Consider the following 24,879-nt stretch of genomic DNA (forward strand, 5'->3'; position numbering starts at 1 on the left):
GGAGTGGTAGATTCACCATTCAAGGTCACTCACGGTGTTGCTCAAATAGTAGTTTGGAATCTCAGGAATAATTTTATTTATTAGATTTATAAGCAAAATATTATTAAATTCTCATGATGGCTTACCACGGACCCTCATATGGATTGAGCCGCGAGTGCCAAATGAAGGTGAGTAATGCTGAATTGATTTGTTGTTGGTATTTCCTTACATTTACGTTCACTTCAGTGCCGCGTAGTAAGAAGGTTAGGCACTTGCATGTGCCGGTGACGTTCATACTAATGCGACCACTCACTAATCGCTACAGGCCCGATTTAAGAATGTGTGCTTTAGGAAAGTTACTCAGATGTTCTCTGTAACGCTTCGCAGCATTTATGGCTTATCAGCCTCCTTTATCTTATCTCCAAGTTTCTCCTATATCAAATATTTGTTGTGTGCGTAAGTGTTCCAATATCTGATGTATATATATATTACTCACCAGTAAGTCGCTGTACGAGTACGTGGATGTGATGACGTAACAAAAGCATTTTATTGCTTCATTTTTCATTAATGCTTTTCATGACATGAAACGTTTCCACTGTATAATCCGTATTTTAATTTGTTAAGTTTCTATTCTGACTTTGAATTACCAAACAATATCCTTCGATTCTATTGTAGATAGTTGATGAAGGAGAAAGTATCAGTCAACCACTGCCCAAGCCGACTAAGTGAACTCGTGTACCCTGTATACTCGCCTCTTGTTTGACCTGTGTCAAGTTTCGTTCACTGAGAACATTTAATATAAATACCATTATACCAAATATAATATACCAAATATTATACCAAATATATAATTTATTGTCAATATTTTGATTTACGTTACTGTGCCTTGTCAATGTGTATCAAACTTAATTTGTACAAGTTGAATATTTTGTGTGCTAAATTCATCCAATTAATGAATTAGTCAGATCCAACTTTGAATTAGTTATCGTACGACTTAAGGTGACACTTTGACTTCTATTTTGGGCACGGCCTTGTCCACGCGCCTAATTTATTGCGGCTCAAAACTGTGGATGCTGTGGGGTTCTATGAGGATAGTACAATATTGTATTACAAAATAATTGTACTTATCACTGCTACCAGTAAATACAGGGATTTTATTGTTGCTTCGAGACTTCGAGTGTCCCCAAAAGTCGATAGTCTTAAATACGAACATCCCAATACACTTCACATGCGTTGCTACAAGTGTTCAGTGAGTCAATTTCAGTCAAGTATCTTGGATACCAACGTTATCAGCGCCATTACATTTGATGTGCTGCCGCTCCATGTTTGATGTGAGGCGTCTGCACGTTTGATGTTCTGTGGCTCCATGTTTGATGTAAGGCGTCCGCACAATTAATGCTGATGTGGCTCCATGCTTGATGTAAGGCGTACGCACAATTAATGGTGATGTGGTTCCATGTTTGATGTAAGGCGTACGCACAATTAATGGTGATGTGGCTCCATGTTTGATGTAAGGCGTCCGCACAATTAAAGGTGATGTGGTTCCATGTTTGATGTAAGGCGTCCGCACAATTAATGGTGATGTGGCTCCATGTTTGATGTAAGGCGTCCGCACAATTAAAGGTGATGTGGCTCCATGCTTGATGTAAGGCGTACGCACAATTAATGGTGCTGTGGCTCCATGTTTGATGTAAGGCGTCCGGACAATTAATGGTGATGTGGCTCCATGTTTGATGTAAGGCGTCCGCACAATTAATGGTGCTGCGGCTCCATGTTTGATGTAAGGCGTCCGCACGTTGTATTTGTCAATAGATTAATATGGCCGCTGTATCTGCTTGCCTAAACACGAGGTTGTTTGTTCGCTCCCTGCACCTCTCGCGTCTCCCGCGCTGCAGAGTTATTGGCACCTCGTGAGCAACATTCTCCCCGGGACCAAGTTTTATCCTTTTTGATATTTTTTATACACTTAACAGGTCCAGTTACTCGATTTTTTTGAACTGAGTTTTTGAAGGCAACATCTCACTCCCACCAACATGGCGGCAACATCTCACTCACACCAACATGGCGGCAACATCTCACTCACACCAACATGGCGGCAACATCTCACTCACACCAACATGGCGGCAACATCTCACTCCATAAGAATGTAGCAACATTGTTGGATTTGAGAGCGTCGTGTGGCATGTACCAAAATAATGTACAATTTTGACATGCATATTGAGGTATATAATTGTTGACATACATTGAAGGCACACATACGGCCGTGTACATTGTTGACATCCATATTGATGTACATTGTTAACACGCATAATGTACACGGTTGGTACATAGATATGTGATGCTTTGCTGAATCATGGAAACTGGTAGATCAGATGAAGGCAATCATTTGCAATCAAGAATTTTTTGGTCGCAATTAATGTGCAGCAATTATCATTGCCACCCGAGTCAGCTTGTCGTGTGTAATCTAACATCGTGAGGCTCTCACCGAATTTTTCAGACTCCCTCCTGGATTTTTCATATTGTTTTTACCAAAGTACCAAGTTACATTGTCATGACCTCGATTTACTATGTGCTTTTGAGAGCAAGATGAGTAAAAAAACTTATTAAAGTTCGAAAATAGGGTTGCAAACGAAGCATTATCGATATGAAGAAGTAAATATTGTAGTAAATATGAACGTGGTCTGTTTAGTCGTCTCGTAAAGAGTGTCACTTGACGATGCATCGCGGTGATGGAGCCACGCGACAGTCTGTTACGCTGGTATGGTGATTGAGAGCAAGTGTGCTCGTCAGTATCCAATCTGCCAGTGCGCTTGTCTAGTGCAAAAAAAAGAAACAGGAAGAGCGTGAAAAATCCACAGAAGAAGCAAATCAAGGAACGCACAGCAGCACGACGACATCGTGCCTGTGGTTGCGCTCCTCCGTAGCCGCGGTCGGCATACTCATGCTTGGTGGCAGCGGTTGCCGATATACCGACGCCCTTGCTTGCAGTACATACTTTATTGCTATTTCTTTCTTGCTGTCTTCTTGCTGTTTCTTTCAACTTGCTGTTTCTTTCATCTTGCTGTTACCAGTTTCCTGACATTTTCTTACCATTGACGTGCAAGTCGCACTCGAGCTCGCCAATTCCACCTATATAGGCTTTCATGTTTTTCGGTACCTGCCTACCTGGGACTCGGATAAAATCGAAATCGTGTCTATCGTATTTGATTGTGTGTTCACTGACCAGTTCCGCGTGTGATTGATTTCTAATCTAGGCACGAAATGCAGCCAGTAATTAGTATGGTGAGCGGATAAAGTGTCTGTATGTGTTGTATTATTTTATATGAGATGCGGACTCATGAGCAGACCGCTTCAAATTCCTGAAGTAGCCGCGGACGCTCGTGTCTCTGCCATAGGTGTGGATGATCGTCAGTTTGGACGAATCATGCCACAGGATTTTCAGAGGGTCCCTTGAAAGTGTACTCCGCTTAGAACGAATGAAGCTCATATACCACTAACTAATTGAATGTTTTCACTATGATTCGAGGGATGCAGCTTGGATATTTCCGTATAATACGTTTCACAAATAGAATTTTGTTTTGAAAAAAATTGTATAATTACTAAGTACTAAGAAGTAACGCCAAATATGTTAAAATTTTAGTTTTGTTTCCGATGAATGAAGCTAGTAAGCTGGAGATAGTATACATAACCACGAGACGCTCGGACTGTTCCTGTTTCTTAATATCTTAAAAGTTGAATCAGATGTAGCACTTTGTTATCGTGATGCCTCCTATTAGATAATTGGAACAACGATTATCGTGCAGCCATAAAATCAAATATCAATTGTTTTTGCCTTCACTTTTGATGTGATATCGATGATTGTATATCACTGTATTATTACATTATGATAGAAAAGCGAAAAACTAACATTTTCCATGTAAAATGTTGTTTAAACTGGTCATTCTCTATTTATCATAAATTACATTTATTACAGTTAACAGTATTTAGGATGTGAAATCACATCTCAACCTGGGTAACACTGGCCAACATGCTAGTCTTTCATAAGGTATAGTTTACTCCTACGTACCTATATGAGTTGGGTCCTCTTAGCTCTATTGGTCCCATCCTATCAGCTCCATAAACAAGAAGTCAATTAACTCTATACGCACCAAGGGAGGTGAGCGTAAAACAAGAAAACCGATTGCAGTAAAAAAAATTGTAAGCGATTTTATGTATAAATATATATACAAAAAGGTGGCTTCCATTTTTAAACATAAATAAAATATGTGAGGTCATTAATTTTTGCACTGTATCACTGAGATGTAGTTTCCTTAGCCCACAATACCCATCTGAGTGATCTGGAGCGAATTATACATGGGAAACGGGTAAAAGAATATGGGGTCACTACTCTTACTCTATCATAGTCGGTATAAAGTTTTTGAAAGAAATGTGAAAATCCCATAACCTCCTGACGATCCCAAGCTATCCCTGCCTCACCGGATCAAAATAAAGCGCATTCTCAGCGGGCAGATTCCGTGATGCGCTGCATGCCACAGTCTTGAAGAAAGTGACACATTGGAGGCACTCTTTATTATTTGTTTGCATGGCGTGAGTGTCGGTGCGAAGACTGGGAGCTCTTGATGGGACCGAGACAGAGTCGTCCTTGTTCTTGAGGTGGCGGCTGCTGCATGCTGCATGCCCCTTTGCGTGCAGCATTTCGTACCTACTGCGGCACGCCACCTCCTATAGCGTGCAGCATGACATGCTGCTTCGTAGCACATGTGTTTACATTGGGTACGAATGTGGTATTACATGCTGCTTCGTACCTTCGTGTTCGTGAACAAGAATCCGGTTGATGTAAAAACACTTGTTCGCGCATGAAAGGGTTTCCGAACGTTTTCGGCAGTGCCGATAAAGTGGAAATAACGACAACAAGAGAGGTGGAAATAGAGAGTACTCTATCGTTTTTGGTGAGTTAAAATTTGTAATTGCAGCAGTTTTCCGTTGAAAAATACAATAAAAATTCATGGAATTTAAGGGTTTGATTGAAAAAGTTGTGAAAACCTCTCGCCGATGCTGTAAACTTCGTCGAAGATCTGCTCGTAGACACACTGTTAGAAAAATTACCGTTAACGGTATTACCGGCGTTTCAGTGGCCGGTCGGCACGTGAAAAGAAACACCGTGTCGCCGTTTTTATTCATATTTAACACTAGAAATCTGTAAAACATCTGATAAAAACGGCGCAACAGTTTAATTTCACGGGGCGACCGGCCACTAGAACGCCAGTGGAACCGTTTTTTCACCGTTTTTTCTAACAGTGCACGTTCACACTCTGCACGGGAGTCGCTCCTGCACAATGACCAATACTTGGAATTTTGCAAACGTCTGACGACTCTACTTAGCTGTTGATGAATAGGCCTGCTGCTACATGCTGCTGTGTGTACAGCGTTACATGCTGCTGTGTGACCAGCGTTACANCAATAATGCTAGAAATTATGATAGCAATAATGCTGGCAGTGATGCTGAGAAGCAGGCTCGCCTGAATTGCCTTAACGAAGCCCATTGAGTTCCGTGACCGATGGCCTGCCGGGCAGTGAGAGTGAGAGAGAGTGAGGAGGTGGAGTATGAGGGGGAATGTAACGTGAGAGTGAGCGGACAGGAGGAATGTGGGAGGAATGAAAGAAAGGGAAGGAAAGCGGGAGGAATGAAAGAGAGGGAAGGAAGGTGGAAGGAATGAAAGAGATTAAAGGAAGGTGGGAGGAATGAACGCGATGGAAGGAAGGTGGTATATACATATTATGATGAGATGATAGGAGAGAGGAAGGATCGAGAGAGGGGAAAGAGACGATTGATTGAGGGAGAAGGGAAGGAAGAAGAAGCGGAATATCGTGAGGTTTGGAGGTGAGAAGAAGGAAGATTGACATGATGGAAGAGGGCGTATGGCAAAACAGAAGGAGAGGGGAGTTGATGGAATTCATCTCTCCCTGTACGCACAGTCGTACAGCTTTCCCTGTACGTACATCCTCTCTGACCTGTCTGTATGTCGTGCCGTGCGCACTGCTACCATCCACCTGATGTAGCTCTCCCTCGTAATGCCCTCCTGTGTAAAGCTACATCAGGTGGATGGTAGCATTACGAGGAAGAGCTACATCAGGTGGATGGCAGCATTACTACGGAGAGCTACATCAGGTGGATGGCAGCATTACGAGGAAGAGCTACATCAGGTGGATGGTAGCATTACGAGGGAGAGCTACATCAGGTGGATGGTAGCTCTCCCTTGTAATGCTACTGGCGTAATACTACCACTGACACTTTTTATAAAAATAAGGATGTGGATGCTAGAGGATGAGTTTAACTTATGTAGGAATATGACAACCGCCAATTGTAATGTTCTGTAGGAGGCTGCAGGATCAGCCGTGACGTAAGGCTTGCTACAGCGGCGCCAGACGCTCGATCTTTTTCTGGCCGCCCTCCAAAACCTTTGGCCTTTATCCAAATTGCGATGCACTCTGCCCTTATGTGGGTCACTTGACTCAGTTATGAGCGTATCAGTGCTACGTGCTGAAACTGGCACTATTTGGCTGATCTTATCCATTCAGTTTTGTGAGAGAAGCCTGGAAGCCACCTTCGCACATTTCTGCACCAGATTTGGTGCTATCGCTGCACCAAGCATGTGTAGCATGATTCCTAGTACCATGCAGCTGCACAGCACAGCTACACAGCAAGCACAGCTACACAGCAAGCACAGCTACACTGCAAGCACAGCAAGCACAGCTACACAGCAAGCACAGCTACACAGCNCGCGTGGAATGTCGGCTGCGTGGATAGTTGGCTGCGTGGCATGTCGGCTGCGTGGCATGTCGGCCGCGTGGAATGTCGGCTGCGTGGATAGTTGGCTGCGTGGCATGTCGGCTGCGTGGCATGTCGGCCGCGTGGAATGTCGGCTGCGTGGATAGTTGGCTGCGTGGCATGTCGGCTGCGTGGCATGTCGGCCGCGTGGAATGTCGGCTGCGTGGATAGTTGGCTGCGTGGCATGTCGGCTGCGTGGCATGTCGGCCGCGTGGAATGTCGGCTGCGTGGATAGTTGGCTGCGTGGCATGTCGGCTGCGTGGCATGTCGGCCGCGTGGAATGTCGGCTGCGTGGATAGTTGGCTGCGTGGCATGTCGGCTGCGTGGCATGTCGGCCGCGTGGAATGTCGGCTGCGTGGATAGTTGGCTGCGTGGCATGTCGGCTGCGTGGCATGTCGGCCGCGTGGAATGTCGGCTGCGTGGATAGTTGGCTGCGTGGCATGTCGGCTGCGTGGCATGTCGGCCGCGTGGAATGTCGGCTGCGTGGATAGTTGGCTGCGTGGCATGTCGGCTGCGTGGCATGTCGGCCGCGTGGAATGTCGGCTGCGTGGATAGTTGGCTGCGCGGCATGTCGGCTGCGTGGCATGTCGGCTGCGTGGAATGTCGGCCGCGGGGAATGTCGGCTGCGTGGATAGTTGGCTGCGTGGCATGTCGGCTGCGTGGCATGTCGGCTGCGTGGCATGTCGGCTGCGTGGAATGTCGGCTGCGTGGCATGTCGGCTGTGTGGCATGTCGGCTGCGTGGAATGTCGGCTGCATGGAAGTTGGCTTCGTAGAATATCAGCTTCGTAGAATATCAGCTTCGTAGAATATCAGCTTCGTAGAATATCAGCTTCGTAGAATATCAGCTTCGTAGAATATCAGCTGCGTAGAATATCAGCTTCGTAGAATATATCAGCATCAGGAAATGGGATGGTCTCTTTTCAACATGAGGAGACATCGCGCCGAAATCTACTACTTCTCTCAAATAATTACTCGGGAGCAAAACACGGATTGAGACAACTTTTCTGGCATCATCGTAGTCCGGTGTGTCGTAGCTAAGCGAGAGAACTTCATGGCGACTTCTGCCGTCGCGTAATGTCAACGGCACACTGGTCGCTTGTCGCTAAACCTACAATCGCGCGGAAAACCTTGAATATCGGTCAAAATTTATGTCGACAAAGCAGTACTGCACCGAGAGATTTTTGTCAAATCGAGTACAACCTGCACGCCACGGTAGGCTGCTGACCACTGGTACTAGTTATTTTGTGTACATTTTAATGTTCAAGCTCATTTTGTATCTTGTTGGTTTCTTGAGCGTTCCTTTGCTGATAACTAATTCAGCGCGCGAAAAAAATGGTGATATGCGGTCAACTGGTTCATGTATCGTGGTGACGACTTACGTATAACCGACTACATGCTGCAAGTATATAACATATATAGTACATTACGTATGAAGTATACTATTGATTATTAGCTCAGCTACTTCATATACTAAGGTGGCATTATATCGGAGCATAAATAGACGTATCTGTATGGACTGCAGCAGCTGCGGAAACGGATGCCAGATACACACTCGGTTTGTCTCGCTCGCCACGCCAGACTCGCCGTCTGCTCCGTGTGCCCTGAATAGTGTATACAATTTCTCGTTTTGTTTCTTCACGTGAAGTTTGTTTGAACCAAAGAATAGCAATTTGTAGTTTGTACAGGAGGGGGAAGCGAAAAAAAAAAAAATTTTAGGTATTCACAATGCGACTACTTTTTTCCCTTTTTTGTGTACGTGCGTAAAGAGGCTCGCTGAAAATCTAAAATAGTAAAGTAAATAGATAAACATTGGTTAATCGTAACGTAGTGCCGGTACACAAAACATGACGCAAATCCAGTGATGCTTAAGTATAGAGGTTCTTCTAGCCTCATACGCGCCAGCTTATTATAGCGATACATAGAGGTTCTTCTAGCCTAATACGCACCAGCTTATTATAGCGATGCTTAGAGGTTCTTCTAGCCTCATACGCACCAGCTTATTATAGCGATAAGCTTATAGGTAGCGATGCTTAGAGGTTCTTCTAGCCTCATACGCACCAGCTTATAGCGATGTTTAGAGGTTCTTCTAGCCTCATACGCACCAGCGTATTATAGCTATATGCCACTGATAGTCCTCCGAGGCCTGGCGCAGTGACCGCAGGTTGTTGCGGGTGCTTGTGTGTTTGTTATTAACAATAATTTATTTTATTTCTCATCGTCATCAATAGTTTAGTGTATTTCTCTCGCTTAATGTTTCTAGGGAAACATTCGTCCCAACTTTATTGCATTAGGAGCGCTCGTAAATAAATTCTTTTGTCTGATGTTCGTGTTGCTCTTGCCTGTGTCTACTGTCTATGCTCGTCGCATTTAAATGATGCCAGTCGATGTTTGTTTTGATCATTTGATGTGACTAGGATCAAAACAGTCACAGCATCGAAATAGGTTCCCCCACATGAATCTTAATGATAATGTTAATGAGAACAACGAACCCTATGTGTGGCTGAATGAGATGGTAATGAGAGAATGAGGTGTGCATATGAAGCAATATTTGTCCGTCACTGTACAATCTGCTGAATCAGCACAATGAGTTTCATGCGACCGACTGTTGTTGCAGCGGTAAGGGCAACAATGTGGTCTCGAGTTGAGCAGAACTAGTGCGGTCTGTAGTGGGGACAATGCCGCGGTCTGCATACGGTAACGTATATTTATGGCTTATGGAAGGCTTAGAATTTGTGACAGGCTTCATATTTGTGATAGTATATTGGTGTCGGCGCTGAAAACTTGCTCGAGGTTGAATTTTTACCGAAGGGCCTGTGTTGTGTCGTTTGGACAGTGTTGACAACTATATAGGACATATTGCTTCACAACTTTATTGGTGGTTGTACGTAACGAATGTGAGCAAATTACTGATGCATGCTTGATATTATGATAGTCCTTCTATAGCATACCTTCACGTGAGATAATAATTAAAACAATAATGATTATATCAATTGTTGTAGCCCGAGACGGCTTGCCATTTATATTATATTCCTCTTAAGTATAATGCAAATGAAGTGCTTAAGTTTAGTGAAATTAAGCACGGGGTGTGGTCGACCTGGTGTTGTGTCCGCAACTAGGCACGTTCATCTCATCAGCTTAGGGCCTGCCATGTTGACGTTTGCGGCCAACATCGTTAGTGATCGCCGCTCTTGTTTACTTCTTTAAAATTGTTCTAGCCTCGTTTCTGTCAAAGCGTTTGCTTGATTTTTGTCGTTGTATGTTTGCTTGATTTTTGTCGTATGTAAAACTTGTGTTTGAATGGAACATCTTCATGACGATTTTCCCGCTTGAAATACTTTTGTAAATCTAAGTTAAATTTTCTTAAAAGACCACCTTTAAATTACCCTCCTTGAGTTATATTAAAATATGGGTTGGTCCCTTGAAATCTAGCTTCATGCTTCATATAACTACAGATCGTAATGGCTGATCTGAGAGCGGTCGTTAGTTTCAAAGTAACGCTATATCGGATTGTTGCTACGCAAATAATTTATCGGACTTCCATGAATGGAATGCAAGTGTACATTTGATTGTATATTGCAGGGACAATCAATAATTTCAAAAGGCTTACTGCTTGAAAGTCAATGAAGTACAGTTAACAAGTTTTGTTATGTCAAAGGTTAGGTGAAAGATGTTCCTTCCGTACGAATTTGTTAATTAATGTCACTGGAAAAATATTCGTCTCAGTTAATCATGAAATATTGAGTTAGTGTCAGAGCCAAAAAGTGCTTAAACCGTTAATTACTAATTGATCTTTATTTTTTCGCTAGACCACAAAGTATTCAGATTTTATATTTATGTCTATGGAATCTTTAATCTTATGTGTGCTGCAAGGTCAGTAAGTCTTCGGAGCGTAAATCACAATCAAATGACTTGTTAATTGTACAGTAGTAGAAGTATATGTAGTTTAAATTATAACTTAGTTCTCTATAGGGTGTGAAAGTATTTAAATATATGTAATATTATATTTAAATAATATTTAAATAAAAATTATATAAATATATAATATTTATATTTAAATAATATTATATGTAATATAAATTTTTAAGTAATAGAATGTGTGGTTGATGACAGAGCCAGGCAAAGTTCGACCCAGCGCGCGCCAAGAGAGTGTGCGAGTGGATAGAGGCCGTCACGGGCACAAACCTGGACCTCCCTTCCAACGAGGAGGGCATCAGCGACCAGCTCGACTTCGGGCACGCCCTTAAGGACGGCATTGCCATCTGCCAGTGAGTCTTTTATCTCATTTCTGTGTTGACATTTGCCAGTTAGTCTTCTCTTTACTGCTCAGCATTGCCATCTGCAAGTGAGACTTTTATCTCATTTCTGTGTTGACATTTGCCAGTAAGTCTTCTCTTTACTGCTCAGCATTGCCATCTGCAAGTGAGACTTTTATCTCATTTCTGTGTTGATATTTGCCAGTAAGTCTTCTCTTTACTGCTTGGCATTGCCATCTGCCAGTGAGTCTTTTATCTCATTTCTGTGTTGACATTTGCCAGTAAGTCTTCTCTTTACTGCTTGGCATTGCCATCTGCCAGTGAGTCTTTTATCTCATTTCTGTGTTGACATTTGCCAGTAAGTCTTCTCTTTACTGCTCAGCATTGCCATCTGCAAGTGAGACTTTTATCTCATTTCTGTGTTGATATTTGCCAGTAAGTCTTCTCTTTACTGCTCGGCATTGCCATCTGCCAGTGAGTCTTTTATCTCATTTCTGTGTTGACATTTGCCAGTTAGTCTTCTCTTTACTGCTCGGCATTGCCATCTGCCAGTGAATCTCTTCTCTCATTTATGTGTTGACATTTGCCAGTAAGTCTTCTCCTCTTTACTGGTCGGCATTGCCATCTGCCAGTAGGTCTCCTTTTTATCGCATTTTCTCATTTATGGGAAAAAGACGCTATTGTGCTCGTCATGTCCGTCTGTCTGTCCGTCTGTCCGTGACTTCGCGGACGGACGAGAAAATGCGCTCTCTGTCACTCACTGCAGTGCGTACTGAGTTATATTTTTTCCAGGATCACCTCATAGAAATATATTCAAGCAATAAAATATTTTCGTCATTCCAATTTATTTTATTGTAATATTTTTTTCTATGTCCTTTATGATACCGATTCTTCAAAACTATTGACTACTTAGCAGTTTTTCTAGTTCCCACCCGATGAGGACGACTGACAATATCTAGAGGATGTTCGCTACAATGCCACAACTATAACTAACATGTTAGGTCATTTTCAATGTTCATTGCGGTAGAATTACAATGATTTACTGCGTTGACAAAGTTTGACTTATTATTATTTAAAAAGCACTCATGATAATCGATTCTTTGACTTAGTATATTTGATCCATACCTGATGATCGAGTTTTTGACATAGCATTTATTACCTAAAAATAATGCTAGAGTCTTTTTCTTGAAATTTCTCATGAAAACATTTGATGATCGAGTTAATACTAGAGTCTTGTACATTATATTTTTATGAAAACATTTTATGATCGAGTTGCTATAGAGTAATGTGACTGCCTTGCAGACTGCTGAACGCGCTACAGCCCGGCCTCGTCAAGAAAGTGAACACCATGAAGGCTCCCTTCAAACAGGTCAGCTTAGCACCTGTTCTCAAGTATACCAACTAATCATTTATTTCTCTACAGTTTTTACCATGTGTCGAAGCCCTGGTGCGTTTATGTTACTGATATTCATATCATTTCGCCTCGAAAAATATCTGAACTGTGTGCATTATACGTAGCATATTCTTAGTGATTCTTTTGCTTGTCATGATGTGTGACACGATAAACCTAGCTTGTGAGTCTCCTTTCTACTTAATGTGTTACCTTGAGCATAAAGTTAATCTAATGAGGTGCTTAACACCCCACAGAGAGAGAACATAGAGATGTTCCTGAAGGGTTGTGAGGCGTACGGTCTCAAGAGTCAGGACCTCTTCCAAGTCAACGACCTATACGAGAACAAGAATCTCTACATGGTCAGTGTATCACTCGATTAACTCTTTACTATTTTATTATTTAGGTACATTTGTAATTATTATTATTATTATTCTACGAAGCATTTATCGTGGCGTCTGGTTCAAACGAACTTCGAGGGCACGTCTCACATAAGATTTATAGCAAGCGAAAATAATGTAATGCTTGAACATAGTTACTCTGGATGTTTTTAGCGCATTTTCTCATTTATGGAAAGAGGCGCTATTGTGCTCGCCATGTCCGCCCGTCCGTCTGTCTGTCTGTCCGTCCGTGACTTCACGTTTTTGGCGACGAGAAAATGCGCTCTCTGTCACTCACTGCAGTGAGTACTGAGTTATATTTTTTTGTTCATGTGCGTAATTAACAATTTTGCGTAATATTCCAACACTGGAACCAACTGGGTCTCACGAAGCTCCACGTAATACCCGCCTAGTGTAAACCAGACCAGACAATTTCCCTTTACCACAATTCGTAACGTTCTAGCTACGAAGCTACCAAGGAGCCTCTATGAAATATAAGTAGGAAATAGAGGTTTGCTGCGCGTGGAGGCATGCCATGTAGGGTTGAGGCGGCGCATGAGGGTCCATTTAAAGGACGGCATCAGGAGCTCGAGGTGTGCGGTCACGTCACCGGGCACCTGTGCTTTGTGTTTTATGATTACTTCATAGCAGCGCACAATCATGTACACCTACACAACACACACTAACCTAACATCTTACACTTACACAACACACACTAACCTAACATCTTTTTACGATTACTTCATAGCCGTGCACAATCATGTACACATACACAGCACACACTAACCTAACATCTTTTTATGATTACTTCATAGCCGTGCACAATCATGTACACATACACAGCACACACTAACCTAACATCTTTTTATGATTACTTCATAGCATTCGACGTATCTCTGTCCTCTGTGGCAATCGTGGCGGTATTTGGTTCGACGTATCTCTGTCCTCTGTGGCAATCGTGGCGGTATTTGGTTCGACGCATCTCTGTCCTCTGTGCAATTGTGCCTGCATTTAATTCGATGTACCTATCTCTGTTTTCTGTGGCAATTGTGGCGGCATTTGATTCGAGGGATCTCTGTTGCCTGTGGCAATTGTGGCGGCATTTGATTAGACGTATCACTGTTTTCTGTGGCCTTTGTGGTTGTATTTGCTTCGACGTATCTCTGTTTTCTGCAATTGTGGCTGCATTTTTTCGACGTATCTCTGTCCTCTATGAAATTGTGCATGGCTACAATTTTTTGACGTATCTCGGTCCTCTGTGGCCATTGTGGCAGCATTAGGTTCGACGTATCTCTTGTTTGTGCCATTGTGACACCATTTTTTCGACGTATCTCTGTTTTCTGTGGCAATTGTGGCAGCATTTAATTCGATGTATCTCTGTTTTCTGTGGCAATTGTGGCAGCATTTAATTCGATGTATCTCTTGTTTGTGCCATTGTGACACCATTTTTTCGACGTATCTCTGTTTTCTGTGGCAATTGTGGCAGCATTTAATTCGATGTATCTCTGTTTTCTGTGGCAATTGTGGCAGCATTTAATTCGATGTATCTCTGTTTTCTGTGGCAATTGAGGCTGCATTTGGTTCGTCGTGGGCGCAATCATCGCTCTGCCTTTGCCCCCGTCTTTAACCCAACTCAGTTCACCAAATCTGTCCGTAAGCTACAGCGCGTGTGGTGCCCGAGCTAAATCCCTGCTATCCATTTCGCCTAATTTGTTCCTGCGCTCAAAAAATAAAGCAAAAACTTGGCGGACGTGTTGGTCGTCACGGGGTGACTGATGCGTTCATTATGATGGCCGGGCATCTATTTCTGCACTAATAACTATGCTTATTTGTAACTATTTCATGTATTATTGAACTTAAACGCATTACTATGCGTTCCGTGGACTATGTTGTCTTACAGTACACTACCCTATGTAGTAATATTCGCCTTGGCTGCCAGCAGGTCTCGTTTACTTCTCTAAGCTCATCAGCAAACATTTCTTATGTGCTTCTGAATAACTTCTTCTTGTGTGCTGTAACGACGTTCCTCGCACTCAATAACTCATATTAAGAATTAATAACGTTTCCATTTCTTGATTCTTTTTAAAACTACCAGCTACTATAATAAGTGTTGAGTTAGACGTTTGCAACGACGCTGTAATAACTTTCCTCACTCGCAATAACTCGTAATAAGAATTAATAACGTTTTCGTGTCTTGATTCTCTTTCAAAACTACAAGCTACCATATTAAGTGTTGAGTTAGACGCGTGCATCGACGCGATGTAGCTGTCGTCGCGCTTGTTGCGTTCTGGCGACGTCCAGGAACTGAGCGCTGCGCGGTGACTCAGACTGAGTGCTGACCTCGAGGGCAGCGAGGGCTCTGGGTCATACAAGTCCTAAATGAGCGGCGCCCACCTGTCTTGTATGGCGCCCACTGGTGGGGGAGAACTGGTGGGGTGGGTGATGAGTACACCTGTCAATCTGTGCTGCGTGTACCTGTCAACTGTGCTGCGTGCACCTGTCAACTGTGCTGCGTGCACCTGTCAACTGTGCTGCGTGCACCTGTCAATTGTGCTGCGTGTACCTTTCAACTGTGCTGCGTGCACCTGCCAACTGTGCTGCGTGCACCTGTCAACTGTGCTGCGTGTACCTTTCAACTGTGCTGCGTGCACCTGTCAACTGTACTGCGTGTACCTTTCAACTGTGCTGCGTGCACATGTCTACTGTGCTGCGTGCACCTGTCAACTGTGCTGCTTGCACATGTCGGTTACGGTGTGTTACGTAGCGTCATCTAAGAAGTTACGGCGACCGTAACTTTTGTACCCAACTTAAGCCCTCAAAAGTTCCCTAATTGCTCTTTCTTTCTGATGCATTCGCCTTACGATTATTGCTACAGCTGTTGTGATGACGTCACGCATGTAGCAGCTGTTGCGATGACGTCACGCACGTAGCAGCTGTTGCGATGACGTCACGCATGTAGCAGCTGTTGCGATGACGTACGATGACGTCACGCACGTAGCAGCTGTTGCGATGACGTCACGCACGTAGCAGCTGTTGTGATGACGTCACGCACGTAGCAGCTGTTGTGATGACGTCACGCACGTAGCAGCTGTTGTGATGACGTCACTAAATGGAGGAACTGAGTGCCGGTGCCAAAACGTAGTCCCAAATATCTCGCTTTGAAAATTTACTACCGCTCCAAGAGTTGGCCTTTCAAGAGGAAATAGATTCCCTCTTCCCAACGATAATTGAGTATATTTACTTGATAGGAATAATAAAAAAAAACAAGATAATTACAGCAAAGGGGTGCATTATAGCAAGAATAAATAGCTGCTCACTATTTACCTTATTTGTATGAGAAGTGGCCACACCTAACCTGCCACCTCTAAAGAGTCTTCGGCACCTCTAAAGAGTCTTCGGCATCTCTAAAGAGTCCGGCAGGACTTCAGGGTTTACTGAGTTGCCCTCGTGTGTGGCATGTCTCCACATGCTGGAATTATTCAGTTCCTGAAATGATGATTGCAATCCTCGTAAATATCGCAGCCAATCTGCAAACGAATTGTCTCCCACCGAGCGGCCTTGACATTCGCAGCGCTGAGGCGCTCAGCGGAAGGAACCCTGACCGTGCGAGGCAGCAGCACCTGATGTAACTGCCAGCAGCGCATGCCGCTCATTATCGTTGATTTCATTACGAGCAGTCTGAACTAATGCTAAAGTGATATCCGATTTCATTACGAGCAGTCTGAACTAATGCTAAAGTGATATCCGATTTCATTACGAGCAGTCTGTACTAATGCTAAAGTTATATCCGCTTTCTCTTGATCGCCACAAACTTCTTGCTAAGACGGAAAGATCTTCATAGATGACACCAGTTTCCGCATTTTTTCTCTTCATTGTCTTGTCGTTATTTGTCGGCCATGTGTTGATCATGACTCGGGCGTTAATGATGCCAACAATATCACCGCGAGTCCGACCTTCAGAAGAACAAGCGAGGCTGTCTCTTTCAGTTACCGGAACGACGAATGACACATTCTCCAGCTTTCTTAGATGATCGCTTGTCAACGTTAATAAAAACGCCGATTTCACGGTTTAATTTGCTGTAATGCTAGATGCTAATTGCCTGAAGAATTTATGACTTAGAAACAAATTGCGAGGACATAGGATGAGCAACTTTTCTTGCTTAAGAATTTCGGTCACATATTTGAGAAAAAAGTCACCCTGCGCATTGAGTGGAAAAATTGAAGTTTAAATGCGAACATATTTTTCTGCTAACTATTTGTCGTCTCGTTTTATTTTTATTCAGTCAAAATGAAATTTAGTTGTAATACACCATCACTATTATGTATTATATTCTTTACTGCCTACTTATTGATGATATTTACGCATTAATGATCAATTAAACAATATTACATGATAAATCGAGTGTAGTATGTAGAACACAGGAATTCAACTGTACATCTCCACTGTACACAAATTCTTACCGAAGAGAAGTGCCGGCACACATATGACAGAAAGTGTGTGTGTGAGTAGCAGTTTCGGCGACACGGAACCTAATTTCTATTTGAACTATCCGATGAATCCGAGGAACTCTACACACGTGAAGACGAGAAGCTCTCGCATCAGTTCGTCGAGGACAAGACGTGTCCATTTCAACGAAGGCTGGCTATATTTTTTGTTTCCCTGTTAACTCGTCACTAAAAAAAACTGTTCCTCTTGGATCACAGCAGCGTGTGGTCGCACGTTGGTCCAGTTTACGTAGGATTCATGCAATACGACAAAAATCAGTAAATGTATAATGATTCTAGAGCCTCCAGATATAGCACCTCAGCTTCAAATAGGCTTGTGTCTTCCACGTGCTTTACTAGTATAGACCGTACAGTTGATACTAGTCTAAATCTCAGATCCCTCATAGACATATAAGATAAGCTGCCTAAGTGCCAGGTAGTTTGGCCCCATGAACGATGCCACTAGAACGCCCTCCCGAGTGGACATAGTCACTGGCGCCTCAGATGTGACCGTGCCCACCGACGCGTGCCTGTCACGGCTCAGCGCTTTCGACGGCCTTGCGTAGGGCTGGAAAGGTCACTTCCTCATGCGCTGAAATAGATCTAATTACAATCTAATTGCTGTGGCCATTAATACCGTCAACATTAATGCAAACCTCTCACCTTCCTGATTACGGTGGCCCTTAATACCGTCAACATTACTGCGAAGCTCAACATCTTCCTGATTACGGTGGCCCTTAATCCCGTCAACATTATTGTGAAGCTCAACATCTTCCTGATTACGGTGGCCCTTAATCCCGTCGACATTATTGTGAACCTCAACATCTTCCTGATTACGGTGGCCCTTGAAACCGTCAACATTATTGTGAACCTCAACATCTTCCTGATTACGGTGGCCCTTAAAACCGTCAACATTACTGTGCACTTCTACACCTTCCTGATTGCAGTGTATTTCCACCGCCTTCATTCTAATAATGTTGTCTTACAAGTAACACTTTTCTTCCACCGCAGCATTATTTCTCAATTTTACTGTTAGCGGAGCCTAATCCTAAATCAATTTCGAGTATTTCTGCCAGTATTGCATTAATGTTATGTTAGTATTTTGTTTTTAATGTTGTATTCCTTTTCTTCGTCAGGTTGTCGACTGCATATACGCATTGGGTGGCATGGTGAGGCATCTTCACAAGCTGTAACTATAGCCTAAGCAACTCGAAAAATATCGCTGTTTCTTCTTCCCGCATTATCATTTCTCGGAATATTTCAATCGCAGTTCATTTCAATCGACCCCTCGTCTACCACATGCTAGTATGATGGCATGGTATCTACCACATGCTAGTATGATGGCATGGTATCTACCACATGCTAGTATGATGGCTTGGTATCTACCACATGCTAGTATGATGGCATGGTATCTACCACATGCTAGTATGATGGCTTGGTATCTACCACATGCTAGTATGATGGCATGGTATCTACTACATGCTAGTATGATGGCATGGTATCTACTACATGCTAGTATGATGGCATGGTATCTACCACATGCTAGTATGATGGCATGGTATCTACCGCATGCTAGTATGATGGCATGGTAGTTTAATCACCTGACACCTTGTGGGTGCGATGCTTGCTCCTCGAGTATCAGGGCTGCTTTGCGTTCACAGTGAGCCTGGGCCTATAATTCCAAAAAAAGTTAAGAGATCGTAAGTTCATCAGCCAATCACTGACGGCCTTTCAAGCAAAATCCACCAATCATAGACAAGAAAAATTATCGTAAGTACTTACGTTCACTTAGCGAGTTTTGAAAGTATGGCCCCTGGTGTTGATATTTACAGCGCACTTAGTTTAGCGCGTTGGCGGTGTACTGAGCTTGGATTCTGTACAGTGTACTAAAAATCTAACTTCATCTGTACTGTTCAGGTTAGAAGTACAGTCTACTTCTGTACTGTTCAGGTTTTCACAGTGTACTTTAGGTTTAGGATTTTTGCAGTGCACTTAGTTTACATTCTGTACAGTGCTCACAATTTAGAAATTAGTGCAATAAGTTGCATCTCTGCCTTGTAGTACGTCATTTTGCACTTCGTTTATTGCCTGTACAGTGTATTTAGTTAGGATTTGTATAGTTTTTTTTATTGGGCTTTTCTGCAGTGTACTGAGTTTAGTAGTTTCTCGGGATACTCAGTAGTGCGATTTTCATATTAATAGCTGAAATATATTATAGACAGTTTCTAAGTACTTTATCCCAGTAAAATTCTTCCTTTAGGGAACAAGTTGCTGATGTCTTATTTCCTTGCCACAAATGTATTGCAATGTTTTCTACAATACTCATTCATGTTCAGTGCTGATGGCTTATTCACTACATTCCTTGCCACAAATGTGTTGCAATGTTTCCTACAATAAGCAGGTGGGTACAGATCATCCTGGCAGGTGGGTACAGTCTTTAGTCTGAGCAGACAGCGCTGGCGTGGACCACGAACCTGTCTCGATTGATAATATCTCCTACATAAATCAAAATTAAATTTCATGTATTATTGTTGATGTGTTATAATTTTATTCAATAAGCTGGCAAAGGGACGTAACATTGCTGTGTGTAACGTATTGCCCGCATTGCAGAGGCTCAGAAGCACATCAGCGAAGACAGCCACAAGATCATCGGCCTGCAGAGCGGCAGCAACAAGGGCGCCTCTCAGGCCGGCATGACTCCATACGGCGCTACCCGCCAGATCATGCCTGATGGTGAAGCTCCTTCCTATGCTCCTATATGTAAATATACTCATACTTCAACTCTTCTGTACTGCCATTTCTCTTATTCTATACTACTATAATGCCACTACTGCTATTCGATGCTGGTTAAACGCCACTACTTATTCAATACCAATGCCGGTACTAATGCTATTGAGTCACCGCGGACTCTTTTCGCATTAAGATCGTGCTGCAGTCCGCATTTGATCACAACTTCATTTTCATCTGAATTTTTCATCATCCTAACGTTTAATGTTTACTTCTCACTGGGCTTCTTTGCTTTGGCCCCTCGTCTTGGTGTTGGTGAACGCTTCTTGTTTGTAACGACTTCTAACTTTTCTTCCAACGCTTCGCCTTAATAATAAGGCTTTGTTGCGAACACTCATGTGAGGATATAAGCTTATTTTTTTACCTTTTTTGTGCCTTTCATGTCAGAAATAAACTTAAAGTACAGAAGAGCTGGGCGAGCGAGCAAAATCTTTTCAATTGAATGTCTTGCAGTTGCCTTCATTCTTTCCGGCAGTTGGTGTGCTGACTAACCAACTTGTGTATTCTCTAAATACACACGAAAGAACTCGAGCATCTAAGAGAAAATATTTCTCGTGTCAAGATAAGGTAGCCTCGCCCTGCCCTAGAGTTGCATCATCAGCTGCTGATGAAGTATTGGGCTCTCGCTCAGCGCCGGCAGCTCAAACATTTTGCGATCAGGAACCGTACCATCAAACAATACTTAAAAGCTCCTAAATCTATCAGCGAATTTATGACGGCTATTCAAGACAAAACAACATTCCATCAGTGTTCTTCCAACCATGCTTTATCTCCTTACTATTTATATGGGTTGGTTGCTTTTGATAGTTGATTGCCTTTCTCGCGCAAGGATCTCGCCTACTGGAGAATGTACAGTTTATTGTACAAATATTTAATATCTCATTCTAGTGATAATCATCACGTGCAGCTAATCCATTGGAGGGTCAACTGCAATTTATTGAAGAATTATACTTTTGCTTGCTGATTACCACCTAGCAGGACTGTATATGTTTAGGGTAATTAACACTCACGCTTACTGCTTAATGCTTTACAGGGCTCTAGGATGTTTAGGTTAATTAACACTCACGCTTACTGCCTTACTGCATTACAGGGCTCTAGGATGTTTAGGTTAATTAACTTCACGCTCACTGCTTACTGCCTCACAGGGCTCTAGGATGTTTAGGTTAATTGACTCTCACGCTTACTGCTTACTGCTTTACAGGGCTCTAGGATGTTTAGGTTAATTAACTTCACGCTCACTGCTTACTGTCTCACAGGGCTCTAGGATGTTTAGGTTAATTAACACTCACGCTTACTGCTTACTGCTTTACAGGGTCAAAGAAGCAAGCTTGACGACAGCAGGGAGTGGGAAGTCAAGGAAGCTGCCATGGTAGCCAATCTCCGCCGCCTAGCGTTTCTTTGCAACGCCTGGGAGTTTCTTGCTAACGTTTCTTGCTAACGTTCCTTGCTAACGTTCCTTGCTAACGTTCCTTGCTAACGTTTCTTCCTAACGTTCCTTGCTAACGTTTCTTGCTAACTTTTCTTGTTAACGTTTATTCCAAACGTTCCTTGCTAACGTTTCTCCCTAATGTTTCTTGCTAACTTGTTCTATTTGAACTCTCGTCATGGCCACCATCTCGTGTTGTGTTCAAGACTCCATCCTCACTTTGACATCATACCACAAGTCCGTATGGCAGCTCCTTGCATTCATGACACTCAGTTAATGATGGCCTTGGTTCGATTCATGCATGATAAACTTTATAAACATTTCTCTAATCATGCCATCTCTTTATTCAACGACTGGAATTATTGAGGAATGACTTGCTGTGAATAAATAACTTTTGTTATCGTCAATTGAAATGGACATGATTAAATGAATATTATAAGTAATCTATGACCAGCAATTTCACTAAATTTAATGACACTTATCTTGATAAATGCTATAAAATGATGATGAGAAGTCTTCCAATTAAAGTCTGTACAGCCACATCTAGCACTCATAAATGCTATAACATGAGAAGTCTTCCATCAAAGTCTGCACAGTCACATTTAACACTCCATTAAAGTCTGCACAGTCACATCTAGCACTCATAAATGCTATAAAATGAGAAGTCTTCCATTAAAGTCTGCACAGTCACATTTAACACTCCATTAAAGTCTGCACAGTCACATCTAGCACTCATAAATGCTATAAAATGAGAAGTCTTCCATTAAAGCCTGCATAGCACTCATTCAGAGTGGGCTACTAACTACACATGTGCTACGCTTGCCATTGGGCGAGGTTCCTTCAACTTCGTTTAAATGGTGGGAATGATAAGATGTTATCTTACCATATTAAATGGTATGAATGATAAGATGTTATCTTACCATATCAAATGGTATGAATGATAAGATGTTATCTTACCATATTAAATGGTATGAAAGATAATATGTTAGCTTTCCATATTAAATCGTGCCACATTAACACAAATGCATCGAGTTTATGGCCTGTTTCGAAGAATTCTGTGTTTCATATCTGCACCATTGGCAGGCAGTTTACGTGTAGCTTTTCGTAAACTTAACTGCGTAGTGCTAAACTTTGCTATTGTTTCAGCTGCTGAGGTAATTCTTAATCACATTCTTTTTAATTTGCCCAAAATGGAAAGTCAAACGTCATGTTTGTTGTGGTACTTAATGAAGTCTGATCACTCTGATGTCGTTTTTGTTGTATGTAAAGAGAAAGTTGTATGTCTGTTTGTCATTTACAAAGTACAATTTGTATGCATATTGGTCGTATGCAAGGGAGGAGTCATAAGCATGTTTGTCGTATGCAAGGAGCAAATCATATGCATGTTTGTCGTATGCAAGAAGCAAATCATATGCATGTTTGTTGTATGCAAGAAGCAAATCATATGCGTGTTTGCCGTATGCAAAAGCCAAGTACGCGTGTTTGTTGTATGCTAGGAGCAAGTCATGCGTGTTTGTCATATGCTAATCCCAAGTCGTGTATATAACTAATGTTTTCTACCTCACCTGCAGGCAACAGCGACTAAACCACAACCTCCGTCAGCACACAAGCTGTTCTCACATCCAGCCTCCTGCTCCTCCCAGCCTACACTTCTCAGCCTCCTGCTCCTCCCAGCCTACACTTCTCAGCCTCCTGCTCCTCCCAGCCTACACTTCTCAGCCTCCTGCTCCTCCCAGCCTACACTTCTCACCCTCCACGTGCTTCCTCTCTGCCTCATCTCAGGGGAGTCAGTGTGACTCCCTTGAAATTCGGCTCCTGTCAAAAACATAAAATTTGTATTAATTTTCCTTTCTCAGTTTGGCTCCTGGAACGATTTTGAACGAAACACAAACGCAGCCTTGAGAAATGAATGCGATGGTGACGTGGATCATTGAGCGATGTTGAGCTGAGCAATCGAAACTGCTCAGTAACATTCTAAAGACGAGCCTGCTAGACATCTGAAGTTGAATCAAAGCTGAATTAAACGCGGTTTGGTTAAATCAACATCATACAACGATGTTACAAGCTTATTTGCCTGGCAGGCAGAAGCTGTGACCTGCAGTCTAGCTGATCTGCATCTCAGCTACGCCGTTGCTCCTTCCCTCTGCTACCACGGATCTACTTCCGCTTTCAAATCCACATCCTCTCAGCGTTACCTCTTAAAATTGTTCGTATTCAAATCTAATAGTATAGTAATCAATCGTTCCCTAATTGTTTTATCAGTATATTGCCAAGCATTGAACTTCCCATCTAATATTTTTTTAAGTATGACCAATTTTCGTATTTGTGTTTTTGTTCTATTTAAATTGATTCGAGGTAACTTATGGCAACCTGCCTGCTTTATTTTAGCGATCACATTCCAACATCGAGCTTATCAATTCCACTTTTGTACTATTTTTCTATGTATTTTTTACCTTTGATTACTTCTTCTTCTTCTTTTTGGAGCTGAGGGAGCTCTGGAGACTCGTCCAAGGCAGCCCCCCCTTTGATTACTTAATAACGCAGTCTGCCAATTGTACGTTTAAGATCGTATGATGAACTGTAACCGCAGTAAAGGTGATAAAAATGGGACCACATTGTCTCGAAGACCGGGACTTTTCAGAGGATAGAAACGATAGATAAACTAGTTCTCTCTGAAAGCTAATAACAGTTCTGATCATACTTTGGAGAAGGCGAAGAACTCGGGAAAAAACAATCTAATTTTTAAATAATCATAAAGAGGATATACGGCAGAAAATTGAACACTTTTGTGAACATTTTTCTAATGTAAAAATGTGTAGGTATGATGGAAATGTGTATCCTGTCCTTACCAGTGCTTCTATAGGGAATAAAAACTCATATTTGGCTCACTAATGTGTTTTGGATATAACTAATAATACACTAGACGTGTGGTTGTCCGAAAGAGTATGACACTTTTTAGCTTGTATTCTTACCTCAATTAACGTAAAATCAAAGCACGACTCGCTGGAGCGTTAGTTATCTCTTAATTATGACAGAACTGTACGCAAAGTTATCGGTGCGCTTCAAAATGATAGGTGGGTTCGTTTTATTTGTGTTCAAACTGCCGTCCCAGTTTTTCCTCAGCGATGTTTCTGAAATGTAGCGGATTATTTTCTTAATTTCTTTATTTTGCAAATTAACGTTCGATTCTTTCACCTATTATCTTCAATTGCCTGTAGTCCACCGTAATCATTACCCTTGCCCTTGTTTCCTTCAAAAACAATGCCATTAAGGTTCCTTGTGTATTGAATGAGATTGTGATGGAAAGTGGACGGGTTAAGGTACCGGAAACAATCGACCGGTGATCGGTT

General features: G+C 42.5%; 1 protein-coding gene across 1 annotated transcript; it reads left to right on the forward strand.

Annotated features, from left to right (window-relative positions):
- On the forward strand, nt 1-23,239 carry LOC108679721 (calponin-3). The gene is made up of 8 exons (XM_047881738.1): nt 1-167; nt 10,920-11,074; nt 12,365-12,431; nt 12,710-12,814; nt 18,453-18,485; nt 19,911-20,076; nt 21,416-21,472; nt 23,101-23,239. Exons 1-7 carry the CDS (start codon nt 114-116, stop codon nt 21,433-21,435), a joined length of 600 nt encoding a protein of 199 aa, XP_047737694.1. The 5' UTR covers nt 1-113; the 3' UTR covers nt 21,436-21,472; nt 23,101-23,239.
- Nucleotides 23,240-24,879: the final 1,640 nt, after the last annotated feature.

The sequence above is a fragment of the Hyalella azteca genome, unplaced genomic scaffold (assembly GCF_000764305.2).
Source record: "Hyalella azteca isolate HAZT.00-mixed unplaced genomic scaffold, Hazt_2.0.2 contig8769, whole genome shotgun sequence".
Classification (NCBI taxonomy): domain Eukaryota; kingdom Metazoa; phylum Arthropoda; class Malacostraca; order Amphipoda; family Hyalellidae; genus Hyalella; species Hyalella azteca.

Coding starts and splice junctions, on each gene's coding strand:
- LOC108679721 (XM_047881738.1), top strand. CDS start 114: ATGATGGCTTACCACGGACCCTCATATGGATTGAGCCGCGAGTGCCAA. Junction 168..10,919: donor GCCGCGAGTGCCAAATGAAG/GTGAGTAATGCT, acceptor GGTTGATGACAG/AGCCAGGCAAAGTTCGACCC. Junction 11,075..12,364: donor GACGGCATTGCCATCTGCCA/GTGAGTCTTTTA, acceptor ACTGCCTTGCAG/ACTGCTGAACGCGCTACAGC.